The following is a 14,869-nucleotide window of genomic DNA, read 5'->3' as shown; positions in this document are numbered from 1 at the left end:
GAATTCGAGTTTTTGCTTCTATCTCGCACACATGATTATGTGGCTCCCTTAAGACTGTGGGCAGTAATGGAACAAGAATTTATTAATAAATGCACTCTGACCATAGATTGTAGTGTTGATAACAAGGATCTGAGCCTGAGGTTTTCTGCAGATATTATTTCCATGGAAAAGGGGATTTGCAGGGGAATAAGAGTACATCTGAATCTGGACAGAAGAACAACGACTCGTCTTGACGTGTTATACAAATAAGTAGTGAAAAGTTAAATAATGTGGAACTATGGAAAGCAACATTATCTAAGGCAAGAAGTTATGATATACTTTCTTTCAAAATTCTCTGCAGGCTGTGCTTGTTAATGTGCGTGCTTTATTCTTCATTTTCTCTCTTAACTTTTATTTTTTGTTAAGTAAAAGATCCAAAATTGCTTACTCTCCTTCATTTAAATATATCGACAAAAATAAGCAAGAAGGTAAAAATGTAGATTTTCCTGAGGTACAAGATTAATGATTCTCCCTCGTAGTTAATGCTCAGATGGGCAGAAAAAGGCTAAGGATTGCAAAACTAATGATTTCACACTGTAGAAGGAAAAAAGCTGCACCTTTATGCTTAGGATGTAGCATTGGATCTAATATTACATTAGGATAAGTCATTCTCCATTTCCCTCACAACATAGAGGATAAAAGGAAAGCAAATCTCCAAAATAACCCTTCGGAAAACAGTGGCTCTTTAAATTCTGCTTTTCTAAAAAATACAATCGACTTAACACATAAAATTTAAAGTATGACAGCAAAACTTAGGATTTTTGTAAATTTTGAGCATTCTATGTTTTGCGTGATTAATAAATATATTGTGAGCCCATCTCATATATTAATGAGTTAAAAAGATTTTAATATATATACATACATATATAAATAGCTGAGTGAAAATATTTGTAATTCCTCAAATCACATTTTATAAATACATTACTGTTATACACTCTGTTCAGTATTTCTAATAATACTAACAAAATAAATATTAGTAAATTTAGAGTACAAGTACCTTCACTTTCTTGTATATAGAAAAGGTTTTGTTTAAATTACCTAGATTCCAGCTGACCTGAAAGATCGTGATCTAGCATGATCTACTTAGCTCCATGAAAGCTACTGCACTCAGGCGTGGAGCAGGAACTTTAAAATACCTAGGACCACTTCAAAGAAACTTAGCAATTTAGGTGCCAAACTGCCCAACGGGCTAGGCAGAGTCCTTGTTGATACCTGGGAAAGCTTGTGCACCGGAAAAAATGCCTGAGAACAACTTTCTGCCCTTTGCTGCTACAAGATACCTCGGTTCAATGAAATCTCCACCCTTCTGCCGTTACAAACCCGCCAACGTGGGTCCTGCGGCTGGCACGGTCTGTACGCTCCCTTCAGCGGGAAGCATGGAGACAGACTATTAGCTTCCACATAATATCATTTGCATATGTAAATGTCACCGCACTGTGTGTTCAGGAGGGGTTAGCCCAGGCAAATACGCAACATGTAACAAGAGTAACGCAAAAAAGAAACACACACCTTTTCGACAACAGGCTCTACCATGACAACTGCCAAAGCTACACTCTAACCACATCTCTAGAAAAGTCCCTCTCTTCTTTTCATCCTACCTTTTCTTCTATCGATAACATTTTCCAGCACTTGCTATCCATGAAGTCCCCCCGACTTCAGATTAGGACTTTCATTTTTCTCCTTCCTCAGCTTCGCATCCACTATTCAATCAATCAATCAATCAACTTTGTCCAGATGCTCCATATAATATTTCCACATATGCATTATTATATTTCAGAAGCGAAATCACATAGGTCTTCCAAGTTACCTTGGCAGTTCCAAGCTTTTCGTATGTAATGCACAGAACCACAAAATATTATTACTTCTAAGTCATATATACATAGTTTTTCTGGCACAAAGGTGCACAGAAACACAAATAATTTTGCAGTGCAGGAGTTACTTTTGATTTAAAAGTGCTCTTTCAGCTAAAAAGAAGCCATCATACTATTAGAAAAGTCACCACTAATATTTGCTTATTATAACCTTGCTGAAATATTGTTTGTATGGCATGCCTAGGGAAAATCAGTGGCGTCCCTGGGGTATACTACTGTCTGAACAACGAGACTGCTGATGTCATTCGCTGGCACCTTCCTCATGGCATTACTGGAGGATTTATTCTCCTCTTGCATCATCCTCTCTTCAGCATTCAGGTCTTAATTAACACTTTGAGTCATATTAGCCCCAATGGTAAAACCCTAAGTGCAGTGATTAGTATCAGTCCTATTCAACTCCACTCCTGACTTCAGAGAAAATATGACCCAGGAGATTTAACAAGACTTATATTTCAGATAAACATCAAGTAGTGAAGCTGAATTATTTATAAAATCCAAACATAAGGGTAGTTATTGCAAAAAAAAAATATATATATATATATATATATATACACACACATACATACACAAACACACACGCTCACTCACTCTTCTAGAAGGTAAAGAAATTCCCTTAGTAGAAGGCAATAGTTCAGGTTTAAGGAATAACAAGCAAGTGTCACAATTGCATAAACTGACCTAGAGGAATGTTTAAAATCAGAAGTCACTTAATATCAGTCTGATATAAATCCAGGATTCCTGCAAACAGAAAAGCCAGTGCAAATATCTGAGCCACTTGCAGCTCTTAAGGTCAGGTGATAGCACAAAAGAAACCAAGAGAAAATGATCTAAAATTAATAACCAGGTAGAATATGAGTCAGCAAAGAGATCTGAGTAGGACTGAGATTAATAAAAGGCTATTTTTCCCCTTGAGTAGGAATTTTGGCCTCCTCTCCTCCCTTTTTCTTTTAATCAGCTAAGCCCCTGTATTTATGAATAGACGTGGTAAACATATTTTTATAGAAACAATAGCAGAACTTCCCAGAACAGCTAACCTTTGTAATGGCAGCTGAAAATGTCTGAATCTGAAACCAAAAGGTAAATAAAATATTGAAAATAATACTAAAAAGCTTAATCAGCATTGAGCCAGTTTTACAATTTTGAGTGTATGGATTATGCTAAGTCTGGTTTTTGATACAAAAGGCAAAGTTTTCTTAGGAAGCAGCTATGACTGACCATCACCAAAAAATTGTCCTGAAGCGAATTTGTCTTTTAGCAAGTTAAATTCAACTTTGTGCAAGGACGGATGAAACCCAATTATTTCTATCTGCACTGGGATGATTTTCACCCTACATAAAGTGGCAAGATTGGCATGAATGCCATGAAGAAGTCTTGCTGAAATGCACAGGAGCATTGTATACATCCCGAAATTACGGCACACAGCTAACAACCATAAGCATTGTACATACACTGCAGCATGGGCAATAATGCCAGTCCTCAGCGTTAAAGGCATCATGAGTCACATCCTCCAAAATAATAAAATTAGTTATAAAGTCGTAAGTTTTAAATCACTAATATATTTGGAGGAAGTATTGACCTGACCCTTTAAAATTATCTGAGAAGTTCTGAAGACTAAAAACCTGGGGTTTATTTTTTTAAAGAAGGAGAAAATTGAACTAAAGGCACATCCTTCCCCTGATTTAATATTCTTTTACTTCAGGCAACTAGATCATTTAATTCCTTTCAAAAAGTGACTAAGAGCTTACCAAAATTAGGTAGGTTACCTTTCTTTCACTGCATCTTGGGGAGGGGGGGGGGGAAAGAGGGGGAAGAGTTCTAATACCTTTTTTAAACTAAGCCTGAGTTATTGATACTTATTTCATTTTCTTAAGGCTTTCAGACAAAAAAAAATGCACACAATACACAAACACACAAAGCCCTTCAAGAATCATGACTTTCAAGAAAAAGATTTGGCTATAATAACTTAGACACACCATAATTGAATGAGTTGACAGAAAACTGGTGGAAAAACTAGCATATTCACAAAGGCCTATAAATCATTTATAATGTTTTGCACGAATAATAAAAAGTTCAAAGTGCTACATAAACACACACTCACTGAGTTATTACAGGAAAATGAAACAAAAACTTATTTTACACCCATTTATTATTATTATTTAAACCCACAGAGAAGCTTTTTACCATCTAACATCCATTTATATCACATGTCAGGGAAGCTACGGGAACTGGAAGAGTGAACTAATATTCCTCCTGCTAAGCACAAAAAGTAGAAAAATAGGCATCTCCAGTGGTACTTGCACACAGACAACTCACTACGCAAACGAGCTTTCTCGTTTCGGTCCTCACCGTTAAGAAGGCCAGTCTTCAGGAGAGCACAGAGCAGCAATTTCACTCCCTACCGGTTCTTCAGCGGGGTGAAACTGCACTGACGACAGGACTGCTTGGGAGGAACCCACATCCCCTAACTGGAGACACCTACAGTAGGGACATCTGCACCCGGGCTACTCTAACGCTCAGCGAGGGAGATCAGTACTTCTGGGCTGCAGTTCACCCCATTTTAAAGCCTTATTTAGAACAGGTCGGATGAGCATTGCCTGAGAAGTGCCTGGTTTGCTCTGCTGCCCATAAAGGAGCTTGGGGCAAGCAGCTGAGTTTTAGCATCTAGATGTTAGGTGAGTTAATCCCTCCTCCTCCTCTCTTTCGCTTTAAATGACACATCCAAACTCATCCTCAAGCCAAAGTAGATATATAATTCCCCAAGCAACCCCAGTGCACTATTCTGTCTTTTAAGCCTATTGCTAACAGCTCTGACTCTATAAAAGGCATAATTAAAAATTCATCCAGAATAACCTATGCGTGTTTGGTCACTTTCTTCTAAAATACACCTAAACTCTGAAATGATTCTGGTTTTTGTGCGTAGGAGTTATAAGGACCAATTATCCAGGTTTAGCATCTTAGCTGATAGATCTACAAGGGATGCTGGCAGAAGCACTCTGAAAGAGTAGCTACTTGCTATTTAAAGCATAACGAGTCATGAGATTACAATGCAGTATCGTCTTCACACTAGTAGTTCAGGATTAATTTTGCTGATACAAAACATGATTGAAATACAGATTAAATTAGCAAGTCAGAAATAGAATAGCTATGGAAATGAATCATGTGTTTCACACATGGCTACATTTGTTCAAGAGGAATTAACTGCTACCACCATGAAAGACTGAGGAACTGACAAGACAAAGAGATTAAATATTAACAGATCTATTTAGCAATAATACCAAAATTAACCATAAAGATACCATTATGTTTAAACCATCTTTTAAAAAGCTCCATTCCTTTCTTCCCCAAGATTATTCCTGTTTGTAGAGTACAGCGATCTTCAGGCCATAAACATTCATGTATGTCACACAGAGGAGTATTTTCCAATCTATTTATATCTTCATTTGTTTCTTGGCTGTGGTTCCTAATCTGTCCATCAGTTTAATAAGCATCTGCCCTATGCCAGCTAACTAATGAGTTCCTTTTGTACCACGCAGTCACAAGAGCCGTCTTTCTACATGTCACGTCCTGTATGCATCAGGCTGACACTGCCCGTAAGTGCAGAGGCAGCAAAAATAACAGTAAAAACATGCCTCAGTAATACCCAAAGAATTGAAAAGAATGAGAAATAGAAAACTTAACCAATTAGTACTCACCACTAATGCTTTAGATCTGTTACTCAGCAGCTTTTCGATGTCTCTGGCTGCTATTTCCACTAACTGACGAGGATTGTTGGCTTCTACAGTATACAGATCTCTGTTTTTCAAATAGATCTGCAAGAGGGAAAAAAAATGAAGTAATTTAAAATTGCCACAGACATTCAAAAGACACAAAGTGGCTTCAGAGAACAGACACCAATAAATCCTCAATTCTTACTGGTGATCTCCAGAAAGACTAATCTGCAAGGGAGCCCAAATGTGCTTTGTGAAAGATACACTTCACCTTTTTGTTTGACAGGCAGAAGGTGGCACTAAAAAACAAACATTTAAGAAATCTTCCAAATCGAGTGATTTTGGTGACTAAGTATTCAATTTTTGAATTCTCAAGGAATCTGATTGCCATAAAGTCCTAAGAGCAACATAAAACAGAGTGCCTTTAAAATGACTGAAGTTGAAATCAAATAATTACTGCTGATTTTAATTCTTCCTTGAACGCTGAACAGCATGCCATTTGAAATAACATCAACGAAGTTATGCTGACGTAATCACTTCAGTTCCTCTTCTATTTATTCATATTCACATTAGTGTTCAAGATGAAAAAAGAGGAATAAGAGAAAGACAGGAAAGAAGACAGAGAAGGGAAAGAAAGAAGAACAAAACAGAAAGAAAGACAAAGACAGAGGGAGACAAAGGAAAAGGCAGAGAAGGGGAAAGAAGAGCGGACAGGAGAGGTTAGGACAGGAGAAAGAAAAGAAACTAACAGTGTCTGCATCATGAACAAAGATTATCTTTGGTGAGGATGCTTATATAAACAAAACAGCAACAAGGAAATGTACACAAGCATAAGAAATAAAGTAGGAAAAATAGAAAAAATTTGCCTTTATTTGTCCTGATAGAACTGGATAAAGAAAAAATGTATTATTGACAAAAGACAAAAAAAAAAAAAAAAAAAAAAAAAAAAAAAAGGGTACCTTATGGTTAGAAGGGCAAATGGGGAAAACTAATTTATGCAACCAACAGATGGTCTGAGTTTACTCAAGTGCGGTGCCTCTCCGAAACGCTGCCTGCTGGGGCTGGGCCGTCTCCTGGGAAGTAATTGCAGGCACACGCAGGAACAGGTCCAGCACTAATGCGCTGGCCGGGCTCCAGCGCAGGGAACCGAGACGCTGCCGAGCAGAGCGAGTGCCCCAGCCCTGCCAGGCTTCCGGGCTTAGCGCTGCGGGGGCCTTAAAGGGACTCACCAAACCAGGCCCCGGCGCCCGGGGCTGGTGGGGCTTTCACCCCAATTTCTAACAAGTGCAGCTACACTGGATAAATCGCACCGGGCATGTCTCTCCTAAATTAGCACAGGTTTTCATCACTTTCGATTTTCACAATACTGAAGTGTTTTGTTTGGTTTTTCTTTCCCCCATGAATAGTGTTTCCTTTACACAAATAAGACTAATTAGACTAATTAGAATAAGTTTTAATTCAAGATACAGGGACAATTATACAATTATTTTTAAAATTCAGTGTGTTATGAGAAAAATAACCACTCATAAACACGCTACAAGAGAACACATTGTTTCTAAGAACTCAGATTATAATTTGGACATTTTGCAGGTGTTTGGTTTTCAAAACTGACACACAGCAAACTTATCTCTAGTGCATCCTTACCTCATTTATTCTGAAGAAATAGGATAATAGTAGAATTATAGCCTATTAGAAGAGAAGTCACAAACCACAAATCTTATTGCTTTGAAGCCAGTTTCTAATCAAAGAAATTAGAAATAAAATTAGCCTACAACTAACATTATAGAATTTCTTATATTTTTCTTGTAACACTCCCTAAAAATTATGCAGTCAGAAGTTGGATTTTAAGTTAAATTGGCTACTGATCTTTATGGTAGCGTGACCATTGTAGATAAGAACTCTACAGTCCCAGGAGCCAAGCAGGATTTGAAATCAGTTTTATAGCTCCAACGGTTTGAATTAGAAGATTTCAGAGAAGCATCTAAATTGAAGTGACCATCAAACTTGGCAAAACCACCAGGTTTTCCTATCATCAGCCAGTATTCATGCTGATCACATAAGGAACAACCACTAAAATACGGGTATTTCACAAATGTTCATGTTTTATTCTTTGAAGTGAAGTGATCTGCAAATAGGTTGGAAAACTATAGAATAATTCCCACTACAGTTTTCGAAAATAAGAAGTTTCATTTAAAAGTATATACTTGTTTTGATTTTTGAGAGTGCCTGTTTCTTCTCCATCCAGATTTTTCATGGCTTCTTGTTTTTTTCCAGATTTTTCCATGTATTGCTTTTCATTTGCTACTCAGTTGTGAAAAGAACGATTCAGTATAATTCCTTTTCATTTGTGAGTTTCAATTAGGGAAAAAAATGGAGAAAGTAGTAATTCTTGCAAAAAAAGCCATTTTGCTTTAAGTAAAATTTTCACTTAATGTTATAAACAAACATGAAATTTTAAGACTACAAACAAAGAAAACAGGCATTGGGGGCTAGGCAAGCATGCATTCAAGTAACAGTTTTGGAGGAGGTGAATGATAGGGATGACGTGAAGACCAGGCCAACCAGGCATACACCGTACCACTGACGCTTTGATTGGGTCATTGGACTCAACCTTTCAATATAGAGCAAAGTTCCAGTAAAACACACTGGGAAGGGCTCAAGAACCTGGACGAAAATGTCCACCTGTCTTTCTGTATCTAGTTCCCTCTCATAGCCCTATAAAATATGACCCTATAAAATTCATTTTGAAATCACTCAGATTTTTCACATACGCCATTGCTTTGGGAAGTTGCTCCCAAAATCTCCCACACTGACCAGTCTGAAAGCTGCAGAGTACCAAAGTGTGGTCTAGTGTGCACATCCTCGGGGGGGGGGGGGGGGGAAATCATTTTTTTCTCCTGCACCTGCAGGAGCATAGTTCAAATGCCTGAATCAGTTAAGAAGGAGACAAAAACCACAAGACAGGAATCCTGTTCACACTTCAACATATAACCTTTAAATCGGGCACTGAGGAACCTGCCGATGAGAAAGCCTGACTCGGAGGCTGGCTTCAGAAGGTGATATCCATCAGTGATCAAAACAAAACAAATCAAAACAAAGCCCCAAACCCCTTGAATTCTGCACAAGATCCAACGGAGTTGAGTCATCGACTCCCCTTCTCCTCTGCTTCACTTTGCCCCATTCCAGGGCTCCCAGCACCAACCTCTCCAGCTGCCACCTATGGCACAAGATCGATCCCACAAGCTCCTAAACAAAAGGGATGAGAAATACCTCCGATGTCTTAGCACACTTCTTTATTTTCCTGAAGTGTAAGACCTGTCTAAACTATCACAGAGCAGTGTAAGAAGTAGTCACTAATTATTTAAGAGGTGCTTACATAATTTATTTGTTGCTTGCTCCCCGTTTCTTTGAATGTGGCTGCAGCACCGTGGTGGTTCAGGACAACTGTGCCAGGAGAAATGAAACCCGCTTCAGAGTTTGGCATCCTGCAGCAAACCTTTCCTCCTCAGAACCTCCCACCTAGCAGTCAAACATGGTTAGCAAAAGCCCATCTCAAATAGCCATAAAGGGTCTTGTCAGCCAAGGTGCGCTCATTCGTCTTTCAAAATGCACCTTAGCAGGCTCTGTGGTAAACGGGGCTCATTTGAATACATTTTATTAAATTGCTTTGACCAAGCAAATTGAAGTTTCTGTTAGCTTTTACATCAGAAATCATTTTTAGTGCTTTAATCACTAATGTGTGGCTAAAAGCTCTTCAAATTGCCAGTAAAACTCTGCCATTTTCCTCAGAAAAAAGTCTCATTGCATGCCCAAGTGAAATCTGTAAGGTCATAGCACAAAAACCACTTCTTTTTTTCTTTTTTTTTTTCCTCTGAAGTCAACAGCCATGTACTTTTCTGTTCAGGCAAGAACATAATAAAATTGCTTCCTAAATGCCGAATGTTATTCTGATATAATGAACTGCAAGGCTTTAGGGGAGAGAATATTACCACAGGAGTGATCACTTTAGCTTGAAACAACACAAGAGCAAGAACAATAGTTGAACGTGGTAAATATGAGAAAAACTGCCAACTCCTCAGCAGAATATGCCTCTCTCCGCTCAGCCTTCAAGGACATACTTATAAATTGCTTACAAAAAGACATTCTCCCTGCTTTCAATACGGGTTGCTAGGGAAAAATCAAACATTTCTTTTCAAACTTGGAGAGAATGAAAGATGAACATTCATTGTATGAATCTTACTACATTGAGACTTAGCTAAAATCAGGTAAAATCGGGGGCCTGCTGGAACACTGAAATTTGATTTAAATGGCTCTCACACTTCATAACACATAAAAGTTGGCTTCTCAGACAAGTTCCAGAAATGATCTGTATTTTGGATGGCCAGTGGTCTTGGCAAAGTTTCCACAGATTACCCAGATAACACAGAATAAGAATTGACCTTGAGTCATTCTGAAATGCAGTAGAAATCCTTTGTAGGCTTTATTATTTTTTTAACTGTCAATTTCCCAATTTAAGAAACAAAGCAGCCTTTTCTTAGGACAGGGGTAACCGGAGTAAGGTCCCAAAGAGAGGTCTCGGATGGCCACATATCAAGCTTAGTTCCACCAGCAATACTTGCATGGACACAGAAGCCAGATGAGATGACATCTTTCAGAAGTTCACATCCAGAATTTCACATGTTAAGTGACCACAGTGTATTGCTGCCCACCTTGAAATGTGCTTTAGAATACAGAAACAAAATACCTCAGCAAAGCCATTAATATCTGTCTACACAAAGGTAAATCTATTTGTCTGTATTATTTTAATATCATCGTATCTACAGCATAGTTATCCATACCGTACATATCCAAGGTTTCAGCTCAGCCTGGGACCATCAGTCCCGACTAGAGCTATGTTGTAGATGCATCTGTCGCCAGTCCTGTCTGTTGCTCCCTCCTGCATGGATGTTGGCCCTGCGTTGTAGGTGCCTATCTCTTGGATGGACCCCTCAGACACATGTTGTAGCCTTGCCTCCAGCTCTCTCTCTCTGTCCCTATCTCCTGTTGCTCCTGACTGGGCTCTCTGGATGGATTCTGGCCTGGCTCATGGCTTGCTGGGACTGTTGATGGACCCATTACCAGCACCTAGCACCACCTGCACTGGGGTCATCCTTGGCTCCCAGCTCACCTGCCTTTCAGGAGCAGCCAGCTCTTGCTGCTCTCCGACAGCCTGCCCTTGAAGACACATTGGACACACTTCTCCAGCATTCTCCAAGGCCCTCAAGTGTGCAGCAGCTCCACCAAGGCAGACAGCTCTCCTTTCTGCTATTTCATCATCCCTTCTTTTACACACACAGTACAAAACAGACCACAGACACAGACAGTATCATCGCCACTATTCACACCAAAAAGGTTCAGAGTTCCTCTTCTAGATATAGAAGACCAAAGCTCTGTGTGAAATACAACCAACTTCATGAAAGTTGGTTGTGCTCTCCAAGTTGCAAGTTAGCAATGCCACAGACATTGGAACAATCCTGCTAGACATGAATTACTCGCCAGGTTGCTGCTTCTAGGACTAGCCATGTTCAAAAACAGTGTCAAAAACTCCAGAATACTTACTAGCAGCAGCACAGAATATCATGATGTGCAGAAGCAGCTTAGGTACACAGCTGCCCTCAAATAAGGGCATTCAAGGCCCTGATTACTGGGGAGGAAAATGCAAAAATACCCTAGTGTCTGCAGGACATCAGATTCAAGTTAACTTCTGCCATGCCATGCTTTGGAGGCCACTCTACACCAAAGTGCATCGTGTAAAAACCAGTAAGAACTAATGAACTGTTTGCTCTTTACTAACACTTAGGATGGGATTTATATAACTTTAAGACTTCTGAACATAAGCAAACATCCCAAGTCACCTTTAGAGCTGCTGAAAGAAACAGGCCCTTCCAGAGATTTGTTTATACAGAGTATTTCTATCTGCTCATTATCTAGACAAAAGAGAATTGCCCTACAATGATTTCTTGAAATAAAATCCAGGCCTAAGGAATCATATAAGAATATTAAGCAGAAATTAAGCTAACTGAAAAATTGGAGATTTTTTAATTTTTTTCCTCTACTTCCATGTGGACTAGATTTTTTGCTGAGCTCTGAGCTCATTCATTGTTCTTCATTCTCCCTCTCCCCATCGAAAACAAAAACATGTAGTCTGGTCCAAAACTAAATCTTGTATTTCATCCTGGGGATAAAAGATTCATCCTACTTAAAAAAGTACATTTATTACTAAAGTTTTGGTAATGTTGACAAAACTACTTTTTTTGTCAGCACAAATATGTGCATCACATTTTACATAGTCATAAAAATTTTCACTTTTAATAGCCTTGTTTAGCTAATAAAATATTAATTAAGAAGCACCCACATACTAGCTACTTTTACTTTTTGGCTTCATGCATGCCATGAAGCGACATCATGATCTCATAAGGTGCTGTGTCACTTATTTGCGGAAAGCAGATAAGGGGGACCATTTGACTGATGTCCAAACACAAGCAGAAATCCGGGTAGAGATCTTGGGAGTAGGAAAAGTCAGAAAACAGAAATAACCACTCCAATTCATTTGAGTGATTATTATTTCTAACTTTTTATTATTGTGGATATTTTCCTTGGACTCAATTTTTGTATAGCCACAAACAACTGTATCATCTGCCCAGAGGGAACAGGTTCTGCCTTCTCACTACCAAATCCTATTTCCAAAGTTGTATTAAATACTTTTTTATTTGCTATACAAGCCTGAGACATTTTTTTGAACAGGCTATTTCTTTTCTTTAAAGCATGTTATCTATTGTGAAACACATTTAAAATTGCTCCCTCACAAGTCTTCCATGTTCAAAAAAAAAATAAAAAGACTGAATACTTTAAATGTGTATGACTTTTTGCTAAATATAGGGTATAAAGAAGATTACAGCTGCTCCTTAGCAACCCACAGATGCCTTCATTCTTGAAATTCACTGCAACAACACAGAGGGAAAAAAATTGCCCCGATAGTTTACTGTATCTGTTGCTTTTCAGAATCACTTCCCTAATCACTGACTGCTGTAAAGATCCGAGGTGACAAGTGACAGGGCGGCTGACATTTTGGAAACCATGGCATCTCATACTAGTGATGAGCACATCAGGAAAGAATTATCAGAGAAATTTCATTCTTAAATCATACAGGCAGGCTGTGCTCAATTCTGCAAGGTGTTGGGAACTTCAGCTCGAACACTTCTGCGCCAGGAGATGTCAGGGAGAATATAATCAGCCCCAGAGTCACCTGGCTTACTCCAGCACCTACTCCAAGGAAAGCAGTCAACACTTTTGACTATTGATAATTAAGCATGTAGTCTGTAGGACTGTAAAATTAGAAGTAGCTATTGCAGTTGTCATTTTGCATTAAAATCTTCCCAAAACGTGAGTTCAGCCCTTCTATCGCTGCTATTTTATCAACAAGGGAGTAAAAAACCTCCCTTCATTAAAAAAAGAAAAAAAGAAAAAGAAAGAAAGAAAGAAAAGTAGTATAAGGCATATTGTTTTGTTTCATAGTGATAGCAATGCAGGAATAAGTAATAAAATCATATCATTTAAATATTTTCACAGCATTTTTATTTCTTAGCTCTGACTTTCAGCCACGCCTGGATGAGAACTCCACAAATCCCAACCAACTCATGTAGCAAATATAACACGTACAATGAGTAAATGGTTTTTCTATCAAAAAAAAAAGAACAACAGGAAGGGAGTGTTTCATGTTTCTTCTGGATTTCTGGCATATTTTGAGATGAGCATTTATGTCATTTTTCAGACTCACCTATTCAGAGAAAATTTTATCTTGCCACAAATGCTGTCAAATCCTACTGACCTTGTTCTCAAAGATTATTTTCATTCACAGGGCACTAGCAGATTCTTTTTTGGTATTTTACTAATCATAGAACTTGGAAAATGATTACTTTAAAAGAAGATACTTAATTTTTTTTTATGAAAATCTCATAATATAAGCACTAAGAGAGGCAAGACTCAGTCAGTTCTTTATTAGTATTAAAACCAATGGAAAGCTATAGCAGAACCAAGAACAGTGTTTTTGCTCAAGGATTACCAGACCATCAAATAATAATTAAAATTGTGGTAATATTAGGCGATCCTTTCCCTCAAGTCTAAGCAAGCTTTGTTATTGGAGCCACCTATCCTTAGTGTCTTACAGCTGATTTCACTCGCTTGAAGAAGGAACTCTTCAAAATGCCAGTTTATTGCTAAGGGAGCAGGGGGAGAGTAGCATCTGCAAATAATAAATGAGGTTCCCTGTTTTTTGACAGGCTCTTAATTTCCATTTGGATTATAAAAAGAACTTGCAGATGTGTCTTCAGATTTCCCAGTCTGCATTTTCAGAAGTAATTTAGTTTTACTAACATTGGTTAGCAACACGTATGCTCAACAGAAGCTAGTTTAGAGGATTCTATTCTTAATGCTTGCAGCTTTGGTATTTGGTTGTTAGGAGGTAGCGGTAGCAGTGATACACCCTAAATGGGACATACTTTGTAAATATACTACTGTAAAAATGTTTCTGTATTTCAGGAATCTCTACTACATATAACCCCTTTCATACACTACTCAGTTTTGGCAAATGGACTCTAACTTCCCAATGAATACATACAATGAACCTAATAAAAATGTGCAGTTACAGGTTTACGTTCTAAAAGCAATCCTGACCTAATTTCCCGTTGCCATACTCTATTCAGAGTCAAGTGTCATCCTCGCTTTAGAGTATGGGGCAAAAGACACAAATGCAAATAGTGCAAGACGGCCAGCTTGGGTGTGGAATTCGAGGCACTCAGAGCACCGGCCTCATGCTGAGTCCACCCAGCAACACCAAATTTCCTGTAAGCAATCTACACATTACACAGGGCCTACAAAAATCTACAAAGCTGCTTCCTTTCTTTCACATTTTTCTCCTTCTGCTCCTTAGAAAAACATGCACAAGAAAGTGCAAGTTTGCAGAAAACAGCAGTGACAGACCTACCAAAGCATTCATTAAAAAGGCCCTGAAATCAGTAAAGTTTCTGCAAACATTAAAACAAACTAAAAGCAGGAATCTGGTAAGTCTATAAAAAGCACTTCAGTAGCTTCAAAATCTTTTTACTTTTTAAATTAAAAAAATGGCACTTTGCTTAAAAATTTAGTTATATTGTTTTATACAGGTAAAAATTCTTCTCTAATTCAATTGATGCTAAAAAAAAAGTGTCTGTCAGT

The 14,869-nt window shown here is 38.3% G+C and overlaps 1 protein-coding gene across 3 annotated transcripts in view; it reads right to left on the bottom strand.

Annotated features, from left to right (window-relative positions):
- The window catches only part of CACNA2D1 (calcium voltage-gated channel auxiliary subunit alpha2delta 1), a 390,747-nt gene that overhangs the window by 313,037 nt on the left and 62,841 nt on the right, over positions 1 to 14,869 (bottom strand). For all 3 annotated transcript variants that reach the window (XR_009959084.1, XM_062581330.1, XM_062581317.1), the window contains exon 3: positions 5,603 to 5,719. Coding sequence is in view for 2 of the 3 variants with exons in the window: in XM_062581330.1 (XP_062437314.1) it covers positions 5,603 to 5,719 (117 nt within the window). In the remaining variant the exon portion in view is untranslated. The remainder of the gene's footprint in view (positions 1 to 5,602; positions 5,720 to 14,869) is intronic.

This window comes from Rhea pennata, chromosome 1, assembly GCF_028389875.1.
Source record: "Rhea pennata isolate bPtePen1 chromosome 1, bPtePen1.pri, whole genome shotgun sequence".
Classification (NCBI taxonomy): Eukaryota; Metazoa; Chordata; class Aves; order Rheiformes; family Rheidae; genus Rhea; species Rhea pennata.
Note: the sequence above shows the minus strand (reverse complement) of the source record. Positions and strands in the feature narration are given on the sequence as shown.